The sequence below is a fragment of the Vidua chalybeata genome, chromosome 39 (assembly GCF_026979565.1).
Source record: "Vidua chalybeata isolate OUT-0048 chromosome 39, bVidCha1 merged haplotype, whole genome shotgun sequence".
Taxonomy (NCBI): domain Eukaryota; kingdom Metazoa; phylum Chordata; class Aves; order Passeriformes; family Viduidae; genus Vidua; species Vidua chalybeata.
In genome coordinates this window covers 63,270-87,086 of record NC_071568.1, presented here as the reverse complement: position 1 = coordinate 87,086, position 23,817 = coordinate 63,270, and the positions used below count along the sequence as shown (strand labels likewise).

The window sequence follows — 23,817 nt, the reverse complement described above, 5'->3', positions numbered from 1 at the left end:
CGGGAAAACGTGAGGGGGAAAAAGGGTGGGAAAATGTGAGGGGAAAATGGAAATGTGAGGGGAGGAGAGGGCAGGAAAATGTGAGGGAAAAAGGGAAGCATGAGGAGAAAAGGGAAATGTGAGGGGGGAAAAGGGCAGGAAAACGTGAGGGGAAAAGGGAGGGAAAATGTGAGGGGATAAAGGGCGGGAAAATGTGAGGGGAAAAAATGGTGGGAAAATGTGAGGGGAAAAGGGAAGCATGAGGGGAAAAGGGAAATGTGAGGGGAGAAGAGGGCCGGAAAACGTGAGGGGGAAAAGGTCGGGAAAACGTGAGGGGAAAAAGGCGGGAAAATGTGAGGGGAAAAAGGGCGGGAAAACGTGAGGGGAAAAAGAGCGGGAAAACGTGAGGGGAAAAAGGCGGGAAAATGTGAGGGGAAAAAGGGCGGGAAAACGTGAGGGGAAAAGGCTCAGAAGGAGCCGCTGCCGCGGGTCAGGGTGAGCACGGCGTCCATCCAGATCCTCAAGGCTTCGGCGCTGGGAGCCACCAGCCAGAACAGGCGCTCGTAGGTCTTGAGGCAGAAGGTGAGGCGCGGGTTGGGGCTCTGGGGAGGCACTTTTGGGGGTCAGCCATGACGGTTCCACCCTTCCTCCCTCCCCCACGCACGCCAGAGATCCCAAAAGGAATTTTTTTTTTTTTTTTAAATTCTTTTTTTTTTCACCTTTCCGGCCACGCGCCCGGGGTCGTACCAAACCTCCTCGATGGCTTGGAAGTAGATGACGCCCTTGAGCTTCGTCTGTGCTTGGTCTGGGCAGGGGGACGTGGAAAGGTTGAGGAGACCCCAAAATTCGCCGAGACCCCTCCCCCCCATCCCCAATATTCCCCCCATAATCTTCCCTTTAAGCCCCCAGACCCCCAAATATTCACCCCATAGCCCCCAACCTCCACACCCCACCCCTTTGTAGTGACCCCAATATTCCCCCCCAGCCCCCCCAAACCCACCCTGTACCCCCATTCTTGACCCTACAGCCCCCCAATATCTCCCCAAAAGCCCCCCAGACCCCCAAATGTTCACCCCCACAACCCCCACCCCCATGTAATGACCCCAATATCCCACAGACCTCCCGAGCCCCCCCCCCCCCAAAAAACCCAAAACCCCCAAAATCCCCCCTGCCTCAGTACCCCCATAATAGGCCAGGACCCTCCTCTGGGGGTCCAGGTGGAACCAGCGTCGCCGCCAGGTCTTGATGCGCCCCCCCATCTTGGTGAGGGGACCCCTCAGGGACCCCCCCAAAATCCGCAGCCCCCCGACAGCCTCGGGACGGTGGCCCCGGGCACGGAGGGCACACAGGAGGTCGGGCTGGACCCCCCCCCAAAAAAAAAAAAAAAAAAAAAAAAAAGGGAGTTAGATGCCTCAAAAAATTGGGGGGCTTGGAGCAGGGAACCCCAAAATAAGCCCAGAGCACAAAGAGCCTAACCCCCCTCCCCAAATTCCCGAAATTCCTGACTGTGGAGCCACAAAATCCACAAAATCTGTGGGTTGTGCCCCAAAATCCCACCCAGAATCTTGAGAATTGCCAAAATCTCCCGCAGAGCCCCCCGAAGCGGCCTTTGACCCCCAAAATCCTGCCGAGATATCGACGAAATTCCCCACAAATCCCCCCCAAAATCCCCCCATGAATTTGGCCAAAATCTCCCCCAAATCTCCACGAAATCCCCTCAAAATCTCCCCAAAAATCCTCCCAAAAACCTCCCCCAAAAATCTCCCCAAAATCTCCCCAAAGTCATCCAAAATCTCCCCAAAATCCACATAACCCCCCCCCCAAATCTTCCCACCCCCCCCCCCAAAATCTCCCCAAACCCCCCCCAATCTTTGAGGAGGCGGGGTCACCTCTGGAGGGGGCGTGGCCTGAGCCACAGGGGGGGTGTCCTGTGCTGGAGAGGGCGTGGCCTCATGAGAAATGGGTGTGTCCGTGGTGGGCGGGGCCTTGGCAGCTTTTCGAGCCTCCTGGGGGGGGGAGGAGGTGGTGAGGCCACGCCCCCTTGGACCACACCCCAATGCCCCCACACCCACCAAAACCACGCCCACAACAGATCACACCCACTAAGCCACACCCATCAAAGACCACACCCTGCTAAGCCACACCTAAAATTAAACCATGCCCCCATGAATTTAATATTAAATATTAAATATTAATATTAAAATGAAAAAATCCTCCCTTTAGGCCACACCCACCATGACCACACCCGTGTATGCCACGCCCACCACGACCGCACCCTCCAATGTCACGCCCACAAACCATTTAAACCACGCCCCACCACTGCATTACATCACCAAAAAACTCATTTTAGGCCACGCCCACCAGGACCACACCCACGTTGACCACACCCCGCGGACCACGCCCACCCACGCCACGCCCGCGGAGGCCACGCCCCCTACCCTGGCGCGGAGGAGCCGCTCGCGCTCGGCCAAGGCCTCCCGGACCCGCAGCTCCAGTTGGGCCAGTCGGAGACACGTACTGGGCAAACTGGGAGGTGAGCCGGGCAAACTGGGGGGGACTGGGAGGGACTGGGGGCAACTGGGAGGGACTGGGGGCAACTGGGAGAGGTTTTGGGGCAACTGGGAGGAACTGGGGGTAATTTCGGGTCATTTTTGGGGTCAGTTCTGGGTCAGTTTAGGTCAGTTTTGGGGTCAGTTTTGGGGTCATTTTTGGGTCATTTTTGGGTCAGTTTTGGGTCAGTTTTGGGGTAATTAAGGGTCATTTTTGGGTCATTTTCGGGGTCAGTTTGGGGCCAGATCAGGATCAGTTTTAGGGTGAGTTTTGGGACATTTTTGGGGTCAGTTTTGGGGTCAGTTCAGGGTCAGTTCAGGTTCAGTTTTGGGTCATTTTTGGGGTAATTTAGGGCCAGTTTTGGGTCAGTTTTAGGGTCATTTTTGGGTCATTTTTGGGTCATTTTCGGGGTCAGTTTGGGGCCAGATCAGGATCAGTTTTAGGGTGAGTTTTGGGACATTTTTGGCGTCAGTTTTGGGGTCAGTTCAGGGTCAGTTCTGGGTCAGTTTTGGGCCATTTTTGGGTCAGTATTAGGTCGGTTTTAGCGTCATTTTTTGGGTCATTTCTGGGTCATTTTTGGGTCATTTTTGGGGTCATTTTTGGGTCAGTTCAGGTTCAGTTTTGGGTCATTTTTGGGGTAATTTAGGGCCAGTTTTGGGTCAGTTTTAGGGTCATTTCTGGGTCATTTCTGGGTCATTTTTGGGGTCAGTTTGGGGCCAGATCAGGATCAGTTTTAGGGTGAGTTTTGGGACATTTTTGGCGTCAGTTTTGGGGTCAGTTCAGGGTCAGTTCTGGGTCAGTTTTGGGCCATTTTTGGGTCAATTTTAGGTCGGTTTTAGCGTCATTTTTTGGGTCATTTCTGGGTCAGTTTTGGGGTCAGTTCAGAATCAGATTTAGGGTCATTTTTAGGGTCATTTTTGGGTCATTTTTGGGTCAGTTTAGGGTCAGTTTAGGAAAAATTTTGGGGTCAGTTTTAGGGTAATTTTTGGGTCAGTTTGGGCCATTTTTGGGTCAGTTCAGAATCTGATTTAGGGTCATTTTTACGGTCAGTTTAGGGTCAGTTTTGGGTCAGTTTCAGGGTGGTTTTGGGGTCAGTTCTGGGTCAGTTTGGGGTCATTTTTGGGGTCAGTTTTAGGGTTATTTTTGGGTCAGTTTGGGTCATTTTTGGGGTCAGTTCAGAATCAGATTTAGGGTCATTTTTTGGGTCAGTTTTGGGTTAATTTTGGGGTCAGTTTTAGGATCAATTTTCGATCAGTTTTGGACCAATTTTAGGGTCAGTTTTTGGGGGTTTTAGGGTCAGTTTTGGGTCAGTTTTGGGCCATTTTTGGGGTCAATTTTGGGTCAATTTGGGGTCAGTTTCAGGGTGGTTTTAGGGCCAGTTTGGGGTCAGTTTTGGGTTATTTTAGGGTCAGGTTTGGACCAATTTTAGGGTCATTTTTGGGGTCACTTTTAGGGTCACTCCCAGCTCAGGCCCCTCTCACCTGTACGATTCGGGGTCCAGCTGCAGCGCCAGCGCACCTGGGGGGACAAATCAGCACCAAAACCCCCCAAAAAATCCCCCCAAAATTCCCCAAATCCCCCCCAAAACCCCAAAATCACCCAAAATCCCAACCCCCCCCCCAAAACCCCCAAAAAAGTTCCCAAAATCCCACAAATGACCCCCAAAATCCCCCCAAAATACTTAAAAATACCAAATAACCCCCCAAATCCCCCAACCCCCCCTCAAAAAAATATCCCCAAAATTCCCCCACCCCCCAAAAAATCAAAAAAATCCCAGAAAGTCCCAAAAAATCCTCAAAAATCCTCAAAACCCCACCAAAAAATCCTCCCCAAAAATTAAAAATAATTCCCCAAAAATTCCCCCAAAAATTCCAAAAAAATAAAAAAAATCTGAAAAAATCTCCCAAAAGTCACCAAAAAAACCCAAAAAATCACCCAAATAACCCCCAAAAAATCCCAAAAAAATCCCCCAAAAAATCCCCCCAAAAATCCCCAAAATTCCACCAAAAAAAACCCAAAAAATTCCACAAAAAAACCCCCAAAATTCCACAAAAAATCCCAAAAATTCCACAAAAAATCCCAAAACACCCGGAAAAAAACCCAAAAAATCCCCCAAAAATCCCCAAAATTCCAGAAAAAAATCCCAAAAATTCCACCAAAAAATTCAAAAAAATACCCAAAAAAAAACCCCCTAAAAATCCCCAAAATTCCACAAAAAAATCCCCAAAAAATTTCCCAAAAAAAATCCCAAAATTCCAGAAAAAATCCCAAAAAATCCACAAAAAAACCCCAAAAATGCCCCAAAAAATCCCAAAACACCCCAAAAAAATCCCCAAAAATTCCACAAAAAAATCCCAAAAAATCCACAAAAAATCCCCAAAAATGCCCCAAGAAATCCCCCAAAATACCCCAAAAAATCCCCAAAAATGCCCCAAAAAAATCCCCAAAAATTCAAAAAAAATCCCAAAAAATCCACAAAAAAATCCCCAAAATTCCACAAAAAAATCCCCAAAAATGCCCCAAAAAATCCCAAAACACCCCGGAAAAAATCCCAAAAAAATCCCGAAAAAATCCCGAAAAAATCCCCCCAAATCCCTGCAACGCCCCCCAGCCCCTCCCCCACCCCAGCCCCTCCCCCACCCCGCCCCTCCCCCCTCACCGTGGCCGTGCTGGGAGCGGGGCCGGGGGGGGTGGGGGGGTCCCGGCCCCTCCCCCACGCGGCGCCGGGGGAGGCTCCCGGACCTCTGGAGGCCAATGGCGCCCTGGGGGGAGGGGCAGCAGGGGTCACTCAGGGGTCACTCAGGGTCACTCAGGGGTCACTCAGGGGTCACTCAGGGGTCACTCAGGGTCACTCAGTGGTCACTCAGGGTCACTCAGGGGTCACTCAGGGGTCACTCAGGGGTCACTCAGGGTCAGTGGTCACTCAGGGGTCACTCAGGGTCACTCAGGGGTCACTCAGGGGTCACTCAGGGTCACTCAGGGGTCACTCAGTGGTCACTCATTGGTCACTCAGGGTCACTCAGAGGTCACTCAGGGGTCACTCAGGGTCACTCAGGGGTCACTCCGTGGTCACTCATTGGTCACTCTGTGGTCACTCAGGGTCACTCAGTGGTCACTCAGGGGTCACTCAGGGGTCACTCAGGGGTCACTCAGGGGTCACTCAGGGGTCACTCAGTGGTCACTCAGGGGTCACTCAGGGGTCACTCAGGGTCACTCAGTGGTCACTCAGTGGTCACTCAGGGGTCACTCAGGGGTCACTCAGGGGTCACTCAGGGGTCACTCAGGGTCACTCAGGGTCACTCATTGGTCACTCAGGGGTCACTCAGGGGTCACTCAGGGGTCACTCAGGGGTCACTCAGGGTCACTCAGGGGTCACTCAGGGTCACTCAGTGGTCACTCACTGGTCACTCAGGGGTCACTCAGGGGTCACTCAGGGGTCACTCCGTGGTCACTCAGGGGTCACTCAGGGGTCACTCAGTGGTCACTCAGGGGTCACTCATTGGTCACTCAGGGTCACTCAGGGGTCACTCAGTGGTCACTCAGGGGTCACTCAGTGGTCACTCAGTGGTCACTCAGGAGTCACTCAGGGTCACTCAGGGTCACTCAGTGGTCACTCATTGGTCACTCAGGGTCACTCAGGGGTCACTCAGGGTCACTCAGGGGTCACTCAGTGGTCACTCAGGGGTCACTCAGGGGTCACTCAGGGGTCACTCCGTGGTCACTCAGGGGTCACTCAGGGTCACTCATGGTCACTCAGGGGTCACTCAGGGGTCACTCAGGGGTCACTCCGTGGTCACTCAGGGGTCACTCAGGGGTCACTCAGGGGTCACTCAGGGGTCACTCAGGGGTCACTCAGGGGTCACCTGCACGGAGCTGCGCAGCGCCAGCACCCGGGGGGGGTCGCAGGGGGGCCCCAGGAGGATCCAGCGCCGGTCGGTGCAGTGGGAGAACATCAGCTGGGCCAGAACGGGCTGGGATCAGCCAAAAACGGCCAAAAACGGCCAAAAAAACAACAAAAAACGGCCAAAACCGGCCAAAATCACCCCAAAATCGGCCAAAAAAACAACCAAAATCACCCCAAACCAGGTTCAGATCAGCCAAAGTCGGCCAAAAAACACCCAAAACCACCCAAAAATTGGCAAAAATCACCCCAGAACGGGTTGGGATCAGCCAAAATCGGCCAAAAACGGCCAAAAAACAACAAAAATCACCCCAAACCAGGTTCAGATCGCCAAAAACGGCCAAAAAACAACCAAAATCGGCCAAAATCACCCCAAAACGAGTGCGGATCAGCCAAAATTGGCCAAAATCGCCCAAAACGACCCCAAAACAGCCAAAATAACCTCAAGACAGTCAAAATCAGACAAAATCGGCAAAAATCGGCAAAATTCACCAAAAATCACCAAAAATCAGCCAAAATCAGCCAAATCACCCCAATTTCCCCCCAAATTTCGCCCCCCCAGGTGGGGGATGGGCCCCACCTGCCCCCCCGCCGTCACCGATGCCTGTGACGTCATCATCTCTGACGTCATCGTCTCTGACGTCACTGCCTCTGAGCTAATCGTCTCTGACGTCATCGCCGCCCCTCCCCCTTCTTTAGGGGGGCGTTCGTCCTGAGGGGTGGGGGGGGTGGGGGAGGGGCGGGGTGTGACGTCACGGCCCCGCCCCCCCCCCAAAAACTGCGGGGGGTGGGGGAGGGGCGGGGGAGGGGGAGGGGTAAAAAGGTGGGGGAGGGGCAATGTGAAGTGGGGGAGGGGCAATTGGGGGGCAATGGGGTGGGGGAGGGGCAATGGGGGAGGGGCTATGGGGGTGGGGGAGGGGCAATGGGGGAGGGGCAATGGGGGAGGGGCAATGGGGGTGGGGGAGGGGCAATGGGGGAGGAGGAGGGGCAATGGGGGAGGGGCTATGGGGGAGGGGCAATGGGGTGGGGGAGGGGCTATGGGGTGGGGGAGGGGCAATGGGGGTGGGGGAGGGGCAATGAGAGGTGGGGGAGGGGCAATGGGGTGGGGGAGGGGCACACCTCCAGCCTCAGCCCCTCCAGCGCCGCCGCGGGCCCGTCCTGCCTCCCAGTTCAGACCAGTTCAGACCAGTTCAGACCAGTTCAGACCAGTTCAGACCAGTTCAGACCAGTTCAGACCAGTAACTCCCTCAGTTTCCCCCTCCCAGCCCCTCCCAGTATAAACCAGTCCGGCCTGCTCCTCTGCCAGCCCCTCCCAGTCCCCTCCCAGTTTGCTCTTCGCTCTTCCCAGTTCAATTCCGGCGGCTCCCAGTTCCCCCCAGTTCCCTCCCAGTATAAACCAGTCCTCTCCCAGTTCCCTCCCAGTCCAGCCCAGTTCGGCCCGGTCCCTCCCAGTTCAATTTTGGGGATTCCCAGTCCCTCCCAGTATAAACCAGTCCTCTCCCAGTCCTCTCCCAGTCCCCTCCCAGTCCCCTCCCAGTTCCCTCCCAGTCCATCCCAGTTCAATTTCGGGGGCTCCCAGTCCCTCCCAGTCCCTCCCAGTATAAACCAGTCACCCCAAATCCCTCTTTTAACCCTTTCCCAGTCCCATCCCAGTCCCCTCCCAGTTCCCCCCAGTCCCTCCCAGTTTGATTTCAGGGGTTCCCAGTTCCCTCCCAGTATAAACCAGTTCAATTTTAGGGGCTCCCAGTCCCTCCCAGTATAAACCAGTTCCCTCCCAGTCCATCCCAGTTCAATTTTGGGGGTTCCCAGTCCCTCCCAGTCCCTCCCAGTACAAACCAGTCACCCCAAATCCCCATTTAACCCTTTCCCAGCCCCTCCCAGTCCCTCCCAGTATAAACCAGTCCCACCCCAGTTCCCCCCAGTCCCTCCCAGTATAAACCAGTTAAACTTTAGGGGTTCCCAGTTCAATTCTGGGGGCTCCCAGTCCCTCCCAGTTCCCTCCCAGTATAAACCAGTCCCATCCCAGTCTCACCCCTGGGCCGGGGGGGGAGGGGGGGCTGTCCCCCCCGCCGCGGTGCACCATGGGACGCTCCGGAGCTGGGGGGGAGGGGCGGGTCCGGCCTCCCCTCCCCCTCCCCCGGCGCCCCCCGACTCCGAGCGCGCGCACCTGGCCGTGGGGGGGCGGGGCCGCGCCGCCGTGACGTCATCGCGCACACCTGGGGTGGGTGGGGGCGGGGCTTCCCCGCCGCGCACCGTGGGAAGCGGCCACGCCCCCTTTTCCCACGCTCGGGGCCACGCCCCCCCCATGCTTGGTAAAAGCCACGCCCACGCCGGCCTCGTTCTGGAGCCGCTTTTTTATTGGTGGGGGGGGAGAAAAAAAAAGGGGGCGGGGCCACGCGCGGCGCGCCTGTTGGAGGGCGTGGCTTCGGCACAAAAAAAATGGGCGTGGTTTCGCGGTTTCGGGGCGTGGCTAAGGCTCGTCCTGGATCCCGCAGCGCAGATTGGCCGGGATGGCGACGTCTGATGGGAAAAGGGGAATTTTGGGGGGGATTTTGGGGAATTTTGGGAGGTTCAGGGGGGTTTTGGGGCTCAGGTGAATTTTTGGGGGGATTTTTGGGGAGTTTTGGGGGTTCAGGTGGATTTTGGGGGGGATTTGGGAGGATTTTGGGTGGCTTGGGGGTATCGAGGGGGCTTTGGGGGGGATAATAGGCAGATTTTTGGGGGGATTTTGGGAGTTTCAGGTGGATTTTTTGGGAGATTTTTTGGGGGGATTTCGGGGGCTCAGGTGGCTTTTTTGGGAGATTTTTGGGGGGATTCTGGGGGTTTCAGGTGGATTTTTGGGAGATTTTTCGGGGGATTTTGAGGGTTTCAGGTGGATTTTTGGGGGGATTTTGGGAGTTTCAGGTGGATTTTTTGGGGGGATTTTTGGGGGGGTTTTGGGAGTTTCAGGTGGATTTTTTGGGAGATTTTTGGGGGATTTTGGAAGTTCCAAGTGGAGTTTTTGGGAGATTTTTTGGGGGGATTTTGGGGGTTTCAGTTGGATTTTTGGGAGATTTTTGGGGGATTTTGGGGGTTCAGGTGCTTTTTTGGGGGATTTTTTGGGGGGATTTTGGGAGTTTCAGTTGGATTTTTTGGGAGGATTTTGGGGGGTTTTAGGTGGATTTTTGGGAGGATTTTGGGAGTTTCAGGTGCTTTTTTTGGGGGGGATTTTTTGGGATTTCGGAGGATTTGGGGGTCGGGGCGGTTTGGGGGTGTCGGGGGGGATTTGGGGGGTGTTGGGGGGAGGGGTCGCACCCATGAGGCGGGGGCGGGGCAGCTGCAGCCCCTCCATCAGCGCCACGAATTCGTCGGCGCCGAGCGTCAGGCGGGGGTTGTGGCGCCGCTCCTCCCCCACCGTGGACATGGTGTGGCCTGGGGGGGGAGGGGAGGGGTCAGGACACCTGAGTGACCCTGAGTGACCACTGAGTGACCCATGAGTGACCCCTGAGTGACCCTGAGTGACCACTGAGTGACCCCTGAGTGACCCTGAGTGACCACTGAGTGACCCTGAGTGACCACTGAGTGACCCCGAGTGACCACTGAGTGACCACTGAGTGACCCCTGAGTGACCCTGAGTGACCAATGAGTGACTCCTGAGTGACCCCTGAGTGACCCTAAGTGACCCCTGAGTGACCGCTGACCCCTGAGTGACCCTGAGTGACCCCTGAGTGACCCCTGAGTGACCCCTAGCTTCCTCCCCTCCCCCCCGTTCCCCTCCCCCACCCCCTTTAGCCCCTCCCCAATTTTCCCTCTCCCTTTTAGCCCCTCCCCCACCCTATTTACCCCCATCCCCCTCCCCCTCCCCCCTCCCCCCCCCTCAGCCCCTCCCACAGCCCCTCCCCCTTTAGCCCCACCCCTTTACCCCTCCCCCACCCCTTTTAACCCCTCCCCCACCCCCTCCCTTCATCCCACTCCCCCTCCCCCCTTTTACCTCCTCCCCCCCACCCTTTCCCCTCAGCCCCTCCCCCCCTTGTCCCCGCCCACCCTAGGCCCCGCCCACCCTTGGCCACGCCCCCACCCTGGTAGTCGTGCCCGGGGTACACGCGGCAGCTCTCGGGCAGGCTGAAGATCCGCTCGTGCACCGAGCGGTGCAGGGTGCGCGCGCAGCCTGCGGGGGCGGGGGGGGGCGTGGCCGCCGTCACCATGGAGACCGTCGCCATGGTAACGGCGACGCCGCGGCCTCCACGGCGACCGTCGCCATGGAGACCGGGCACCGTCGCCATGGAGACCGGGGGGGGGGGGGGAGCCGGCGGCGCTGTCGCCATGGTAACGGCGACGCCGCGGTCGCCATGGAGAGCGGGCACGGAGAAAGCTCCTGAGACCAAGCGGTGCCCTCCCAGTTCAGCCCAGTATAGCCCAGTGCCCTCCCAGTTCAACCCAGTATAGCCCAGTGCCCTCCCAGTTCAACCCAGTATAGCCCAGTGCCCTCCCAGTTCAGCCCAGTATAGCCCAGTTCAGCCCAGTGCCCTTCCAGTGACTCCCAGTGCCCTTCCAGTGACTCCCATTGCCCTCCGAGTTCAGCCCAGTATAGCCCAGTGCCCTCCCAGGGCCTGCCAGTGCCCTCCCAGTTCAGCCCAGTATAGCCCAGTGCCCTCCCAGTTCAACCCAGTATAGCCCAGTTCAGCCCAGTGCCCTTCCAGTGACTCCCAGTGCCCTCCCAGTTCACCCCAGTATAGCCCAGTGCCCTCCCAGTTCAGCCCAGTATAAGCCCAGTATAGCCCAGTGCCCTCCCAGTTCAACCCAGTATAGCCCAGTTCAGCCCAGTGCCCTTCCAGTGACTCCAGTGCCCTCCCAGTTCACCCCAGTATAGCCCAGTGCCCTCCCAGTTCAGCCCAGTATAAGCCCAGTATAGCCCAGTGCCCTCCCAGTTCAGCCCAGTATAAGCCCAGTATAGCCCAGTGCCCTCCCAGGGCCTGCCAGTGCCCTCCCAGTTCAGCCCAGTATAGCCCAGTTCAGCCCAGTGCCCTCCCAGTTCAGCCCAGTATAGCCCAGTATAGCCCAGTGCCCTCCCAGTTCAACCCAGTATAGCCCAGTTCAGCCCAGTGCCCTTCCAGTGACTCCCAGTGCCCTTCCAGTGACTCCCAGTGCCCTTCCAGTGACTCCCATTGCCCTCCGAGTTCAGCCCAGTATAAGCCCAGTATAGCCCAGTGCCCTCCCAGGGCCTGCCAGTGCCCTCCCAGTTCAGCCCAGTATAGCCCAGTATAGCCCAGTGCCCTCCCAGTTCAGCCCAGTATAGCCCAGTATAGCCCAGTGCCCTCCCAGTTCAGCCCAGTATAGCCCAGTATAGCCCAGTGCCCTCCCAGTTCAGCCCAGTATAGCCCAGTATAGCCCAGTGCCCTCCCAGTGATTCCCAGTGCCCTCCCAGTTCAGCCCAGTATAGCCCAGTTCAGCCCAGTGACTCCCAATCCCCTCCAATCTCCTCCCAGTATAAACCAGTCACCCCAAATCCCCTCCCAGTCCCTCCCAGTATAAACCAGTCACCCCAAATCCTCCTTTAGCCCTTTCCCAGTCCCTTCCCAGTATAAACCAATAACCCCAAATCCCCCTTTAACCCCCTCCCAGTCGCTCCCAGTATAAACCAGTCACCCCAAATCCCCCTTTAACCCTTTCCCAGTCCCTCCCAGTATAAACCAGTAACCCCAAACCCCCCTTTAACCCTTCCACAGTCCCTTCCAGTATAAACCAGTAACCCCAAATCCCCCTTTAACTCCCTCCCAGTCCCTCCCAGTATAAACCAGTGACCCCAAACCCCCCTTTAACCCCCTCCCAGTCGCTCCCAGTGCTCCCAGTGCTCCCAGTTACCCTGCTGGAAGTCGGTCCTGCCGCAGCCCCGCACCAGCAGCGCGTCCCCGGTGAAGGCCATGGAGGCGTCGTCCAGCACGAAGGTGACGCAGCCGGGGGTGTGCCCGGGGGTGGGCACCACCCGCAGCGCCTGGCACCCAAAAAACGGGTCAGGGACCCCCGAAAACGGGATCGGGAACCCCAAAAACCCCCAGGGACCCCCAAAAACGGGATCGGGGACCCCGAAAATGGGATCGGGGACCCCAAAACCCCCCAGGGACCCCGAAAATGGGATCCGGGACCCCGAAAATGGGATTAGGGACCCCGAAACCCCCCAGAGACCCCGAAAATGGGATCCGAGACCCCGAAAACGGGATCCGGGACCCCAAAAACCCCCCAGGGACCCCCAAAAACGGGATCGGGGACCCCGAAAACCCCCCAGGGACCCCCAAAAGCGGGATCGGGGACCCCGAAAACCCCCCAGGGACCCCGAAAATGGGATTAGGGACCCCAAAAGCCCCCCAGGGACCCCGAAAATGGGATCCAGGACCCCGAAAATGGGATTAGGGACCCCAAAACCCCCCAGGGACCCCGAAAATGGGATCCAGGACCCCAAAACCCTCCCAGGGACCCCCAGAAATGGGATCGAGGACACCAAAAACCCCCCAGGGACCCCCAAAATGGGATCGAGGACAACAAAAACCCCCCAGGGACCCCCAAAATGCGATTGGGGACCCCAAAAATGGGATCAGGGAGCCCAAAAACCCCCCAGGGACCCCGAAAACGGGATCGGGGACCCCAAAAATGGGATCCGAGACTCCAAAAACCCCCAGGGACCCTGAAAATGGGATCGGGGACCCCGAAAACGGGATTGGGGACCCCAAAAACCCCCAGGGACCCCAAAATACCCCAAAAATGTGATCGAGGACCCCAAAAACCCCCCAGGGACCCGAAAATGGGATCGGGAAGCCCGAAAATGGGATTAGGGACCCCGAAACCCCCCAGGGACCCCGAAAACGGGATCGGGAAGCCTGAAAATGGGATTAGGGACCCCAAAATACCCCAAAAATGGGATATGGGACCCCAAAAATGGGATCAGGGACCCCAAAACCCCCCCGGGGACCCCAAAATACCCCAAAAATAGGATCTGGGACACCAAAAATGGGATCGGGGATCCCAAAAATGGGATTGGGGACCCCAAAACCCACCCAGGGGACCCCAAAACCCACCCAAAGATAGGTCAGGGACCCCAAAAATGGGGTCTGAGACCCATTCCAGAAGCCCCTCCCCCTTCCCAGAAGCCCCTCCCCCTTTCCAGAAGCCCCTCCTCCAGGGTTATTGGTGTGGGGGATGGGCAGGGCAGTGTGTGGGATGGGCGTGGCAGTGAGGGGGCAGGGCGTGGCAGGGCGTGGCCGGGGCGGGGCGCTCACGAAGGCCCCGAAGCGCAGCTGGAGCCCCTTTGTCAGGGTGGGGGATGGGCAGATCAGGGTGGGGGATGGGCGTGGCAGTGTGGGGGGTGGGCAGATCAGGGTGTGGGATGGGCGGGGCAGGGTGTGGCAGTGTGGGGGATGGGCGTGGCAGGGTGTGGTCAGGGCGTGGCCGGGGCGGGGCGCTCACGAAGGCCCCGAAGCGCAGCAGGAGCCCCTTTGTCAGGGTGGGGGATGGGCGTGGCAGTGTGGGGGATGGGCAGATCAGGGTGTGGGATGGGTGTGGCAGGGTGTGGCAGTGTGGGGGATGGGCAGGGCAGTGTGGGGGATGGGCGGGACAGGGTGTGGTCAGGGCGGGGCCGGGGGGGGGGCGCTCACGAAGGCCCCGAAGAGCACCTGGAGCCCCTTTGTCAGGGTGGGGGATGGGCGTGGCAGTGTGGGGGATGGGCAGATCAGGGTGTGGGATGGGCGTGGCAGTGTGGGGGCAGGGCGTGGCAGGGCGTGGCCGGGGCGGGGCGCTCACGAAGGCCCCGAAGCGCAGCTGGAGCCCCTTTGTCGGGGTGGGGGATGGGCAGATCAGGGTGTGGGATGGGCGTGGCAGCGTGGGGGATGGGCAGATCAGGGTGTGGGATGGGCGTGGCAGTGTGGGGGATGGGCAGATCAGGGTGTGGGATGGGTGTGGCAGGGCGTGGCAGCGTGGGGGATGGGCAGATCAGGGTGTGGGATGGGCGTGGCAGCGTGGGGGATGGGCAGATCAGGGTGTGGGATGGGTGTGGCAGGGCGTGGCAGCGTGGGGGACGGGCAGATCAGGGTGTGGGATGGGCGTGGCAGGGTGTGGCAGTGTGGGGGATGGGCAGATCAGGGTGTGGGATGGGTGTGGCAGGGTGTGGCAGTGTGGGGGATGGGCAGATCAGGGTGTGGCAGGGTGTGGCAGTGTGGGGGATGGGCAGATGAGGGTGTGGGATGGGTGTGGCAGGGTGTGGCAGTGTGGGGGATGGGCAGATCAGGGTGTGGGATGGGCGTGGCGGTGTGGGGGACGGGCGTGGCAGTGTGGGGGATGGGCAGATCAGGGTGTGGGATGGGCGTGGCAGTGTGGGGGATGGGCAGATAAGTGTGGGGGATGGGCGTGGCAGCGTGGGGGATGGGCAGATCAGGGTGGGGGATGGGCGTGGCGGTGTGGGGGATGGGCAGATCAGGGTGTGGGATGGGCGTGGCAGTGTGGGGGATGGGCGTGGCAGTGTGGGGGATGGGCGTGGCGGCGTGGGGGACGGGCAGATCAGGGTGTGGGATGGGCGTGGCAGCGTGGGGGCAGGGCGTGGCAGGGCGTGGCCGGGGCGGGGCGCTCACGAAGGCCCCGAAGCGCAGCTGGAGCCCCTTTGTCGGGGTGGGGGATGGGCAGATCAGGGTGTGGCAGGGTGTGGCAGTGTGGGGGATGGGCAGATGAGGGTGTGGGATGGGTGTGGCAGGGTGTGGCAGTGTGGGGGACGGGCAGATCAGGGTGTGGGATGGGCGTGGCAGGGTGGGGGATGGGCAGATCAGGGTGTGGGATGGGCGTGGCAGCGTGGGGGCAGGGCGTGGCAGGGCGTGGCCGGGGCGGGGCGCTCACGAAGGCCCCGAAGCGCAGCTGGAGCCCCTTTGTCGGGGTGGGGGATGGGCAGATCAGGGTGTGGCAGGGTGTGGCAGTGTGGGGGATGGGCAGATGAGGGTGTGGGATGGGTGTGGCAGGGTGTGGCAGTGTGGGGGACGGGCAGATCAGGGTGTGGGATGGGCGTGGCAGTGTGGGGGATGGGCAGATCAGGGTGTGGGATGGGCGTGGCAGTGTGGGGGCAGGGCGTGGCAGGGCGTGGCCGGGGCGGGGCGCTCACGAAGGCCCCGAAGCGCAGCAGGTCGCCGTCGCGCAGGCGCAGGTCGGCGCGGGCGCCGCTCTCGCGGCCGATGGCGCTGCGGCAGCCCAGGGCGCGGCGCAGGGCGCCCGAGCCGGTCACGTGATCCGCGTGGCAGTGGGTGTTGGCTGCGGGGGGGGGGGGGTGTGACGTCATCGGGGGGGGGTCAGGTGACGTCATGGGGGGGTCAGGTGACGTCATCGGCAACCCACCGGTAACTCCCAGTGCCCTCCCAGTACATCCCAGTAACTCCCAGTAGCTCCCAGTGCTCTCCAGTCCTCTCCCAGTAAGTCCCAGTAGGTCCCAGTAGCTCCCAGTGGCCTCCCAGTACTCTCCCAGTAACTCCCAGGACATCCCAGTACCCCCCCCAGTAACTCCCAGTAAGCTCCCAGTGCTCTCCAGTCCACTCCCAGTAAGTCCCAGTAGCTCCCAGTAAGTCCCAGTAGCTCCCAGTAAGTCCCAGTACCCCCCCAGTAACTCCCAGTACATCCCAGTAACTCCCAGTAGCTCCCAGTGTCCTCCCAGTAACTCCCAGTACATCCCAGTAACTCCCAGTAGCTCCCAGTGCTCTCCAGTCCTCTCCCAGTAAATCCCAGTAGGTCCCAGTGGCCTCCCAGTACTCTCCCAGTAACTCCCAGTAAGCTCCCAGTGCTCTCCAGTCCACTCCCAGTAAGTCCCAGTAGCTCCCAGTAACTCCCAGTAGCTCCCAGTGCTCTCCACTCCGCTCCCAGTTCCATCCCAGTAACTCCCAGTACATCCCAGTAACTCCCAGTGCCCTCCCAGTAACTCCCAGTGCCCTCCCAGTACATCCCAGTAACTCCCAGTGGGAGGAGTTTCATTGGGCTGATGGGCGGGGCTAAAAGCGACAGGTGGGTGGGGTTTAGTTGGGCGTGGCACTGTGGGTGGGGCTTAAAGCAGCACATGGGTGTGTTTTAACAGGGCGTGGTGCTGTGGGCGGAGCTTAAAGTGACACAGCATTGTGGGTGTGGCTTTGTAGGTGAATGGGAGGGGCTTAAGGCAACATGTGGGCGGGGTATAAAAGGGCGTGATGCTGTGGGCGGAGCTTAAAGCGTCACAGCATTGTGGGTGTGGCTTTGTAGATGAACAGGAGGGGCTTAATGCAACGTGTGGGCGGGGTTTAAAGGGGCGTGTCCCTGTGGGTGGGGCTTAAATCAGCACATGGGTGTGGTTTAACAGGGCGTGGTGCTGTGGGCGGGGCTTAAAGCGACACAGCATTGTGGGTGTGGCTTTTTAGATGAATGGGAGGGGCTTAAATCAACAGATAGGTGGGGCTTAAATGGGTGTGGTACGGTGGGCGGGACTGAAAATGGCACATGGGTGTGGTTTAACAGGGCGTGGTGCTGTGGGCGGGGCTTAAAGTTACACAGCATTGTGGGTGTGGCTTTGTAGGTGAATGGGAGGGGCTTAAGGCAACATGTGGGCGGGGTTTAAAAGGGCGTGACGCTGTGGGTGGGGTTTAAATCAGCACATGGGTGTGGTTTAACAGGGCGTGGTGCTGTGGGCGGAGCTTAAAGCGACACAGCATTGTGGGTGTGGCTTTGTAGATGAACGGGAGGGGCTTAAATTAACAGATGGGTGGGGCTTAAAGGGGTGTGGCACAATGGGCGGAGCTTAAGAGGGCACATGGGTGTGTTTTAACAGGGCGTGGTGTTGTGGGCGGGGCTTAAAGCGACACAGCATTGTGGGTGTGGCTTTGTCGATGAATGGGAGGGGCTTAAATCAACAGATGGGTGGGGCTTAAATGGGTGTGGCACAATGGGCGGAGCTTAAGAGGGCACATGGGTGTGTTTTAACAGGGCGTGGTGCTGTGGGCGGGGCTTAAAGCATCACAGCATTGTGGGTGTGGCTTTGTAGGTGAATGGGAGGGGCTTAAATCAACAGATGGGTGGGGCTTAAATGGGTGTGGTACCGTGGGCGGGGCTTAAAGCGACACAGCATTGTGGGTGTGGCTTTGTAGATGAACGGAAGAGGCTTAAATAAACGTGTGGGCGGGGTTTAAATGGGCGTGTCGCTGTGGGCGGGGCTTAAAGCAGTGCATAGGTGTGGTTTAACAGGGCGTGGTGCTGTGGGCGGGGCTTAAAGTTACACAGCATTGTGGGTGTGGCTTTGTAGGTGAATGGGAGGGGCTTAAATCAACAGATGGGTGGGACTTAAATGGGTGTGGTACCGTGGGCGGGGCTTAAAGCGACACAGCATTGTGGGTGTGGCTTTGTAGATGAACGGAAGAGGCTTAAATAAACGTGTGGGCGGGGTTTAAATGGGCGTGTCGCTGTGGGCGGGGCTTAAAGCAGTGCATAGGTGTGGTTTAACAGGGCGTGGTGCTGTGGGCGGGGCTTAAAGCGTAACAGCATTGTGGGTGTGGCTTTGTAGGTGAACGGGAGGGGCTTAAGGCAACATGTGGGCGGGGTTTAAAGGGGCGTGTCCCGGTGGGCGGGGCCTCGGGGCGCACCGGCGTAGCGCAGGGTGAGGCCGAGCTCCCGCAGCAGCCGCAGGTCCCGGGGCACCGTCTCCAGCACGGGGTCGATGATGACGGCGTCGCCGGTGCTCGCGTCCGCCAGCAGGTAGGTGTAGGTGCAGGAGGAGGCCTCGAAGAGCTGGGAGTGAGAAAAACAACCCCCAAAAATACCCCAAAATGTCCTGAAAAAAAAATGCCTCAGAATCGCCTGGAAACATCCTGAAAACGTCTGCAAAAAAAACACCCAGAAAATACCCCAAAACCCACCCCAAAATCTCAAAAATACCCCAGAACCCACCCCAAAATCTCCTCAAAACCCCCCCCAAAATACCCCGAAATATCCGGAAAAAATGCCTCAGAATCACCTGAAAACATCCACAAAATAAACCTGGAAAATACCCCAAAATCTCCTCAAAATAACCCCAAAAATACCCCAAAATGTCCTGAAAAAAAATGCCTCAGAATTGCCTGAAAACGTCTGAAAAAAAAACCCAGGAAAATACCCAAAAATCTCCTCAAAAAAACCCCAAAAATACCCCAAAAAATCCCACAATTTCCTCAAAGGAAAAACCCAAAATTTCCTCATAAAAACCCAAAAATCTCCTCAAAAACCCCCAAATCTCCTCAAAAAACCCCAAAAATCTCCTCAAAAACTCAAAAATCTCCTCAAAATCTCTTCAAAAACCTGCAAAATCTCAAAATTTCCCACCATTTCCTCAAAGTAAAACCCCAAAGTTTCCTCATAAAAACCCCAAAATCACCTCAAAAACCCCCAAATCTCCTCAAAATTTCCTAAAAAAAAAAAAAACAAAAAAACCACCAGTATTTCCTCATAAACCCAAAAATCTCCTCAAAAAATCCCAAAATCGCCTCAAAAACCCCAAAAATTCCTAAAAAAAACCTCCCTAAATCGCCTCAAAATTTCCTCAAAAAAATCCCACCATGTCCTCAAAGGAAAACCCCCAAAATCTCCTCATAAAAACCCGAAAATCTCCTAAAAAAATCCCAAAATCTTTTCAAAAACTCTTCAAAAATCTGCAAAATTTCAAAATTTCCTCAAAATAAAATAAAACCAAGCCAATATTTCCTCATAAACCCAAAAATCTCCTCAAAAACCCCAAAATCACCTCAAAAAAACCCAAAAATCACCTCACAAACCCCAAAATCTCCTCAAAATTTCCTCAAAAAAATCCCACCATGTCCTCAAAGGAAAACCCCCAAAATCTCCTCATAAAAACCCAAAAATCTCCTCAAAAATCCCCAAAATCTCCTCAAAAAACCCCAAAATCTCTTCAAAATTCTCTCAGAAAAATCCCACCATTTCTTCAAAGGAAAACCCCCAAAATCTCCTCATAAAAACCCAAAAATCTCCTCAAAAAAAACCCAAAATCGCCAAAAAACCCCAAAATTTCCTCAAAAAAATCCCATTTCCTCAAAGTAAAACCCCCAAAATTTCCTCATGAAACCCCAAAAATCTCCTAAAAAAAACCCAAAATCGCCAAAAAACCCCAAAATCTCCTCAAAAACTCTTCAAAAATCTGTAAAATCTCAAAATTTCCTCAAAAAAACCCAAAATCTCCTCATAAAAATCCCCAAAATCTCCTCATAAAAACCCAAAAATCTCCTCAAAAAATCCCAAAATCTTCTCAAAACCACAAAAAATCTCCTCAAAATCTCTTCAAAAATCTGCAAAATCTCAACATTTCCTCGAAAAAACCCCACAATTTCCTTTAAAAAAAAAAAAAAAACAACCAAAATTTCCTCATAAAACCCCAAAAATCTCCTCGGAAAAAAAAAAACAACCAAAAAATTCCTCAAAAAATCCCCAAAATCTCCTCAGAATTTCCTCAAAAAATCCCAAAATCTCCTCAAAAAAAACCCCAAAATCGCCAAAAAAACCCAAAATCTCCTCATAAAAACCCCTCCCCCCTCCCTTCCTTCCGCCCCTCCCCCACCCCCCTCACAACCCCTCCCTTTCCCCCTCCCCTCCCCTCCCCCACCTGCCGCAGCAGCAGCTGCCGCCCCTCCCCCGCCGCTGTCGCGAGGCCTCGTCCTGTCGCGACAGCGGCGACAGCGGCGACAGCGCGGAGCCGGCGGAGCAGCGACATGGCGGCTGTGGGGCCCGACAGCGCCGCGGCCGCTTTAAGAGGGAAGGGGCGGGGCTTAAAGAGGCGGGAACGGCTTAAAAGGGCAACGGCGTGAAAGGGAGGGGGGGGGCCCGGCTTAAAAGGGCAACGCCTGAGGGGTGATTTTTTCTATTTCTAAAAATATTGAAATATTTCTATTTTTTAATATAAAGCAAAGGAAATAAATAAGAATAAAGTAAAAGAAATAAAGATAAAATAATTTAGTTTTTAACGCACGAATTTATAGTTTTTGTATTTGTATGTATTTGTTATTATGTTTGTTTATATGTTTATTTGCAAATATTTTATGTTTCTTTGCACAAAAATAGTTTAAATATGTTTGTTTATAACAATAATATAATTTTATAAAATAATTTTTATAGCATTTATAAAGGCCCTTATTTTATAATTTTTTTTAATATAATTAAGTTTCACAACCTAATTTAAATCTTATTTATTATATTTCTTTTAAAACTTTTTTTTATAATATTTACTTTATAAAATTTACCTTTTAATGTTTTTATCCTCCATTCCCACCTTTAATCTTTTAATAAAAATTAATTTTCACATCAATTTATTCAACAGCCAAACCCCCTTTAAGGAGGCCACGCCCACATCTCTAAAACCCCGCCCCCTTTAAAGCTCCGCCCCCTCCACCCCACCCTCATTAATTAATTAATCAATGAACTCCATTAATCAATTTCTACCCAAAATCTCTTTATTTTACAGGAACGGAGGGGGGGGCGTGGCCAGGGGAAAGGGGGCGTGCCCGCGCCGACGACGTCGCTGTTACGCTGATGACGTCATCGCTGACGTCACGAGGAAGGGCTGGGCCGGCAGGGGGCGTTGCCGCTCCCCGCAGAGCAGCAGCCAATGGGGACGCACGAAAACCAGCGAGGGGCGGAGCTTCAGCGCCTGGCGGGTGGGGGCGGAGCTTAGGGTTAATGGAAAAGGGGGCGGGGCATGGAAAAGCCACGCCCCTTTTTCCCTTTAGGCCACACCTCCTGGAAGGCGGGGTCCCAGTCCTGTGATGTCACCACGTGCGTCACCGAGTCGTCCAATGAGGGAGCCAGGGAGCTGCGGGCACCAGTATAAACCAGTATGGACCAGTATAAACCAGCACAGACCAGTATAAACCAGTATGAACCAGTATGGACCAGTACAGACCAGTATAGACCAGTATAAACCAGTATGAACCAGTATGGACCAGTATAGACTGTTATGGACCAGTATGAACCAGTATGGACCAGTACAGACCAGTATAGACCAGTATAAACCAGTATGAACCAGTATGGACCAGTATGGGCCAGTATGGACCAGTATAAACCAGTACAAACTGGCATGGACTAGAACAAACTTGTGTGCACCACTAAGGACCAATACAAACCAGTATGGACCAGTTTGAGCTCCCAGTCCCTCCCAATCCCCTCCCAGTTTATCCCAGTCCCTCCCAGTCCATCCCATTCACTCCCAGTCTCTCCCAGTTCATCCCAGTTCCTCCCAATCCCCTCCCAGTTCATCCCAGTCCATCTCAGTTCCGTCCCACTCTCTCCCAGTCCCTCCCAGTTTATCCCAGTCCCTCCCAGTCCCCTCCCAGTCCATCCCAGTTCCTGCCAATCCCCTCCCAGTCCCTCCCAGTTTATCCCAGTCCCCTCCCAGTTCATCCCAGTTCCCTCCCAGTTGCTCTCAGTTCCCTCCCAGTTTATCCCAATCCCTCCCAGTCCATCCCAATCCCCTCCCAGTTGCTCCCAGTCCCTCCCAGTTTATCCCAATCCCCTCCCAGTTTATCCCAATCGCCTCCCAGTCCCTTCCAATCCCTCCCAGTTTATCCCAGTCCCTCCCAGTCTGTCCCAGTCCCTCCCAGTCTCTCCCACTTTATTCCAGTTCCTTCCCAGTCTCTCCCAGTTGCTCTCAGTTCCCTCCCAGTTTATCCCAATCGCCTCCCAGTCCCTCCCAGTCCATCCCAATCCCTCCCAGTTTATCCCAGTCCCCTCCCAGTCCCTCCCAGTTTATCCCAGTCCCTCCCAGTCCATCCCAATCCCTCCCAGTTTATCCCAGTCCATCCCAGTCCCTCCCAGTTTATCCCAGTCCCTCCCAGTTTCTCTCACCCTCCGAACGCCACCACGAAGCGCCGCAGCCGCCGCCCCTCCCCCTCGGGGAAGTCGCCGTGCAAAAAGAACTTTTTGTCCTCAAAAAAATCTGCGGGGGAGGGGCGGCCCCCGGAGGGGGGGGGGGGGGGAGGGGTCAGAGCCTGGGGAGGGGGGGGAGGGGCTCTGGGGGGGGGGGGGGGGGGGAGGGGCACGCACCGGGCAGGGGGGGATGGGCTCCCCCTCCCCCTCCTCGTCCTCGCTGTTCTCCTCGGTGGAGCCGCCGTAGGGGTCGGAGCTGGGGGAGGGGACAGGTGTGGCCACGCCCACCTCAGGTGTGGCCACGCCCGCCTCTGGTGTGGCCACGCCCACTTAAGATAGGACCTTGCCCTTTTAAGGTGTGCCACACCCATGCTATGCATGACCACGCCCCCTACCAGGTGAAGGCCACGCCCATCTCGGGTGATGCCACACATGCCTCAGATGTGGCCACACCCACCTCAGGTGTGACCCCACCCACCCAAGAATGGCCACGCCCATTCCATGTGACATAACACCTGCCTCAGGTAGGACCACGCCCATCTCAGGTATGGCCACGCCCTTTTAAGAAAGAGCCACACCCATTTATGACCACACCCACCCCAGTTTGGCCACACCCACTTAATATGCAACCACACCCATTTTGGCCCCACCCACATCGCATAGCCACACCCACCTCAGACATGACCACACCCTCTTAAGATGTGGCCACACCCACCACAGGTGTGGCTCCGCCCCCTCCACCCAAACTCACTCTTCTGATTGGCCGTCGCTGTCACCTGACTCAGGGGGCGTGGCCGGCGCTGTGGGGGGAGGGGTCCCAGGTGTGTCCAGGTGAGTTGGCCCCGCCCCTTTCTTCACCTTGGGGGATGGGCGCGAAGGGGGCGGGGCATCATCCGGCCCCTCCCCGTCGCTGCTGGAGGAGGCGGGGCCATCCAAGAGGTACCTGGGGGGAGGGGCAGAGGTGGAGCCACACCCACCTGGGGGTGTGACCAAAGGGGCATGGCCTAACAAGGTGTGTCCCCAGGTGGGTGTGGCCTACTAGGGCGTGTCCCAGGGTATGTCCAGGTGTGCCCACAGGTGTGCATGGTCCCCCCAGGTACCCCTAAATGTGCCCAGGTCCCGCCCCAGGTGCCCCCAGGTGTGTTCCTATTCCCCCCAGATGCTTCCAGGTGTATTCAGGTGTGCCCAGGTGTGCTCCTATCCCTCCCAGGTACCCCCAGGTGTGCCCAGGTGCACTCACGGCCCGCAGCTCAGCCTCCTCCCCTCCCTCTGACACGCCCAGATCCACCCAGGTGTGTGCTCAGGTGTGCCAAGTGTGTTTCCATCCCCCCCCAGGTGTGCCCAAGTGCCCCCAGGTGCACCCAGGTGTGCTCCTATCCTATCCAGGTGTGCCCAGGTGCCCCTCCAGGTGTGCTCCTATGCCCTCCAGGTGTGCCCAGGTACCCCCAGATGTGTTTCTATCCCCCCTAGGTGTACCCCAGGTGTGCTCCTATCCCCGCCAGGTGTGCCCAGGTGTGCTCCTATCC

The 23,817-nt window shown here is 56.5% G+C and overlaps 3 protein-coding genes across 6 annotated transcripts in view; all 3 read right to left on the bottom strand.

Annotated features, from left to right (window-relative positions):
* Positions 1-445: 445 nt before the first annotated feature.
* Positions 446-8,692, bottom strand: PHLDB3 (pleckstrin homology like domain family B member 3). 3 transcript variants are annotated; one of them, XM_053968657.1, is made up of 11 exons: positions 8,463-8,692; positions 7,550-7,588; positions 7,011-7,142; positions 6,393-6,500; positions 5,189-5,291; positions 4,011-4,047; positions 2,418-2,505; positions 1,869-1,985; positions 1,160-1,337; positions 699-784; positions 446-581 (listed from the first exon to the last, which is right to left on the bottom strand). In XM_053968657.1, the coding sequence occupies exons 1-11, from the start codon at positions 8,511-8,513 to the stop codon at positions 447-449; spliced, it is 1,074 nt and encodes a 357-aa protein (XP_053824632.1). In that variant the 5' UTR covers positions 8,514-8,692; the 3' UTR covers position 446. The 3 variants fall into 3 exon arrangements, with proteins under 3 accessions (XP_053824632.1, XP_053824633.1, XP_053824635.1); XM_053968658.1 differs by having other exon boundaries at positions 2,418-2,496; XM_053968660.1 differs by having other exon boundaries at positions 6,393-6,485.
* Positions 8,693-8,765: 73 nt separating this feature from the next.
* ETHE1 (ETHE1 persulfide dioxygenase) lies at positions 8,766-20,200 on the bottom strand. Of its 2 annotated transcripts, XM_053968661.1 has the most exons (7): positions 20,037-20,196; positions 18,031-18,175; positions 15,543-15,688; positions 12,272-12,401; positions 10,488-10,577; positions 9,725-9,841; positions 8,766-8,950 (listed from the first exon to the last, which is right to left on the bottom strand). In XM_053968661.1, exons 1-7 carry the CDS (start codon positions 20,142-20,144, stop codon positions 8,901-8,903), a joined length of 786 nt encoding a protein of 261 aa, XP_053824636.1. In that variant the 5' UTR covers positions 20,145-20,196; the 3' UTR covers positions 8,766-8,900. The 2 variants fall into 2 exon arrangements, with proteins under 2 accessions (XP_053824636.1, XP_053824637.1); XM_053968662.1 differs by lacking the exon at positions 10,488-10,577 and having other exon boundaries at positions 20,037-20,200.
* A 658-nt stretch (positions 20,201-20,858) lies between these two features.
* XRCC1 (X-ray repair cross complementing 1) overlaps positions 20,859-23,817 on the bottom strand; it is an 18,304-nt gene continuing 15,345 nt past the window's right edge. The window contains exons 13-16 of the mRNA XM_053968682.1: positions 22,465-22,547; positions 22,271-22,361; positions 21,164-21,239; positions 20,859-21,077 (exon numbers count right to left, since the gene is read on the bottom strand). Of these exons, the coding sequence (XP_053824657.1) occupies positions 20,952-21,077; positions 21,164-21,239; positions 22,271-22,361; positions 22,465-22,547 (376 nt within the window). The 3' untranslated portion in view covers positions 20,859-20,951. The remainder of the gene's footprint in view (positions 21,078-21,163; positions 21,240-22,270; positions 22,362-22,464; positions 22,548-23,817) is intronic.

What these genes read in the sequence shown, in the direction of transcription:
- PHLDB3 (XM_053968657.1), bottom strand. Translation starts at nt 8,513, where the DNA reads ATGGTGCACCGCGGCGGGGGGGACAGCCCCCCCTCCCCCCCCGGCCCA. An exon ending in CGGTGACGGCGGGGGGGCAG is followed by an intron (nt 6,501 to 7,010) that starts GTGGGGCCCATC and finishes GGCTGATCCCAG; the next exon opens with CCCGTTCTGGCCCAGCTGAT. An exon ending in CTGGACCCCGAATCGTACAG is followed by an intron (nt 2,506 to 4,010) that starts GTGAGAGGGGCC and finishes CTCACCTCCCAG; the next exon opens with TTTGCCCAGTACGTGTCTCC.
- ETHE1 (XM_053968661.1), bottom strand. Translation starts at nt 20,144, where the DNA reads ATGTCGCTGCTCCGCCGGCTCCGCGCTGTCGCCGCTGTCGCCGCTGTC. An exon ending in GGCAGCTGCTGCTGCGGCAG is followed by an intron (nt 18,176 to 20,036) that starts GTGGGGGAGGGG and finishes TCTCACTCCCAG; the next exon opens with CTCTTCGAGGCCTCCTCCTG. An exon ending in CAGGACCGACTTCCAGCAGG is followed by an intron (nt 10,578 to 12,271) that starts GTAACTGGGAGC and finishes CCGCCCCCGCAG; the next exon opens with GCTGCGCGCGCACCCTGCAC.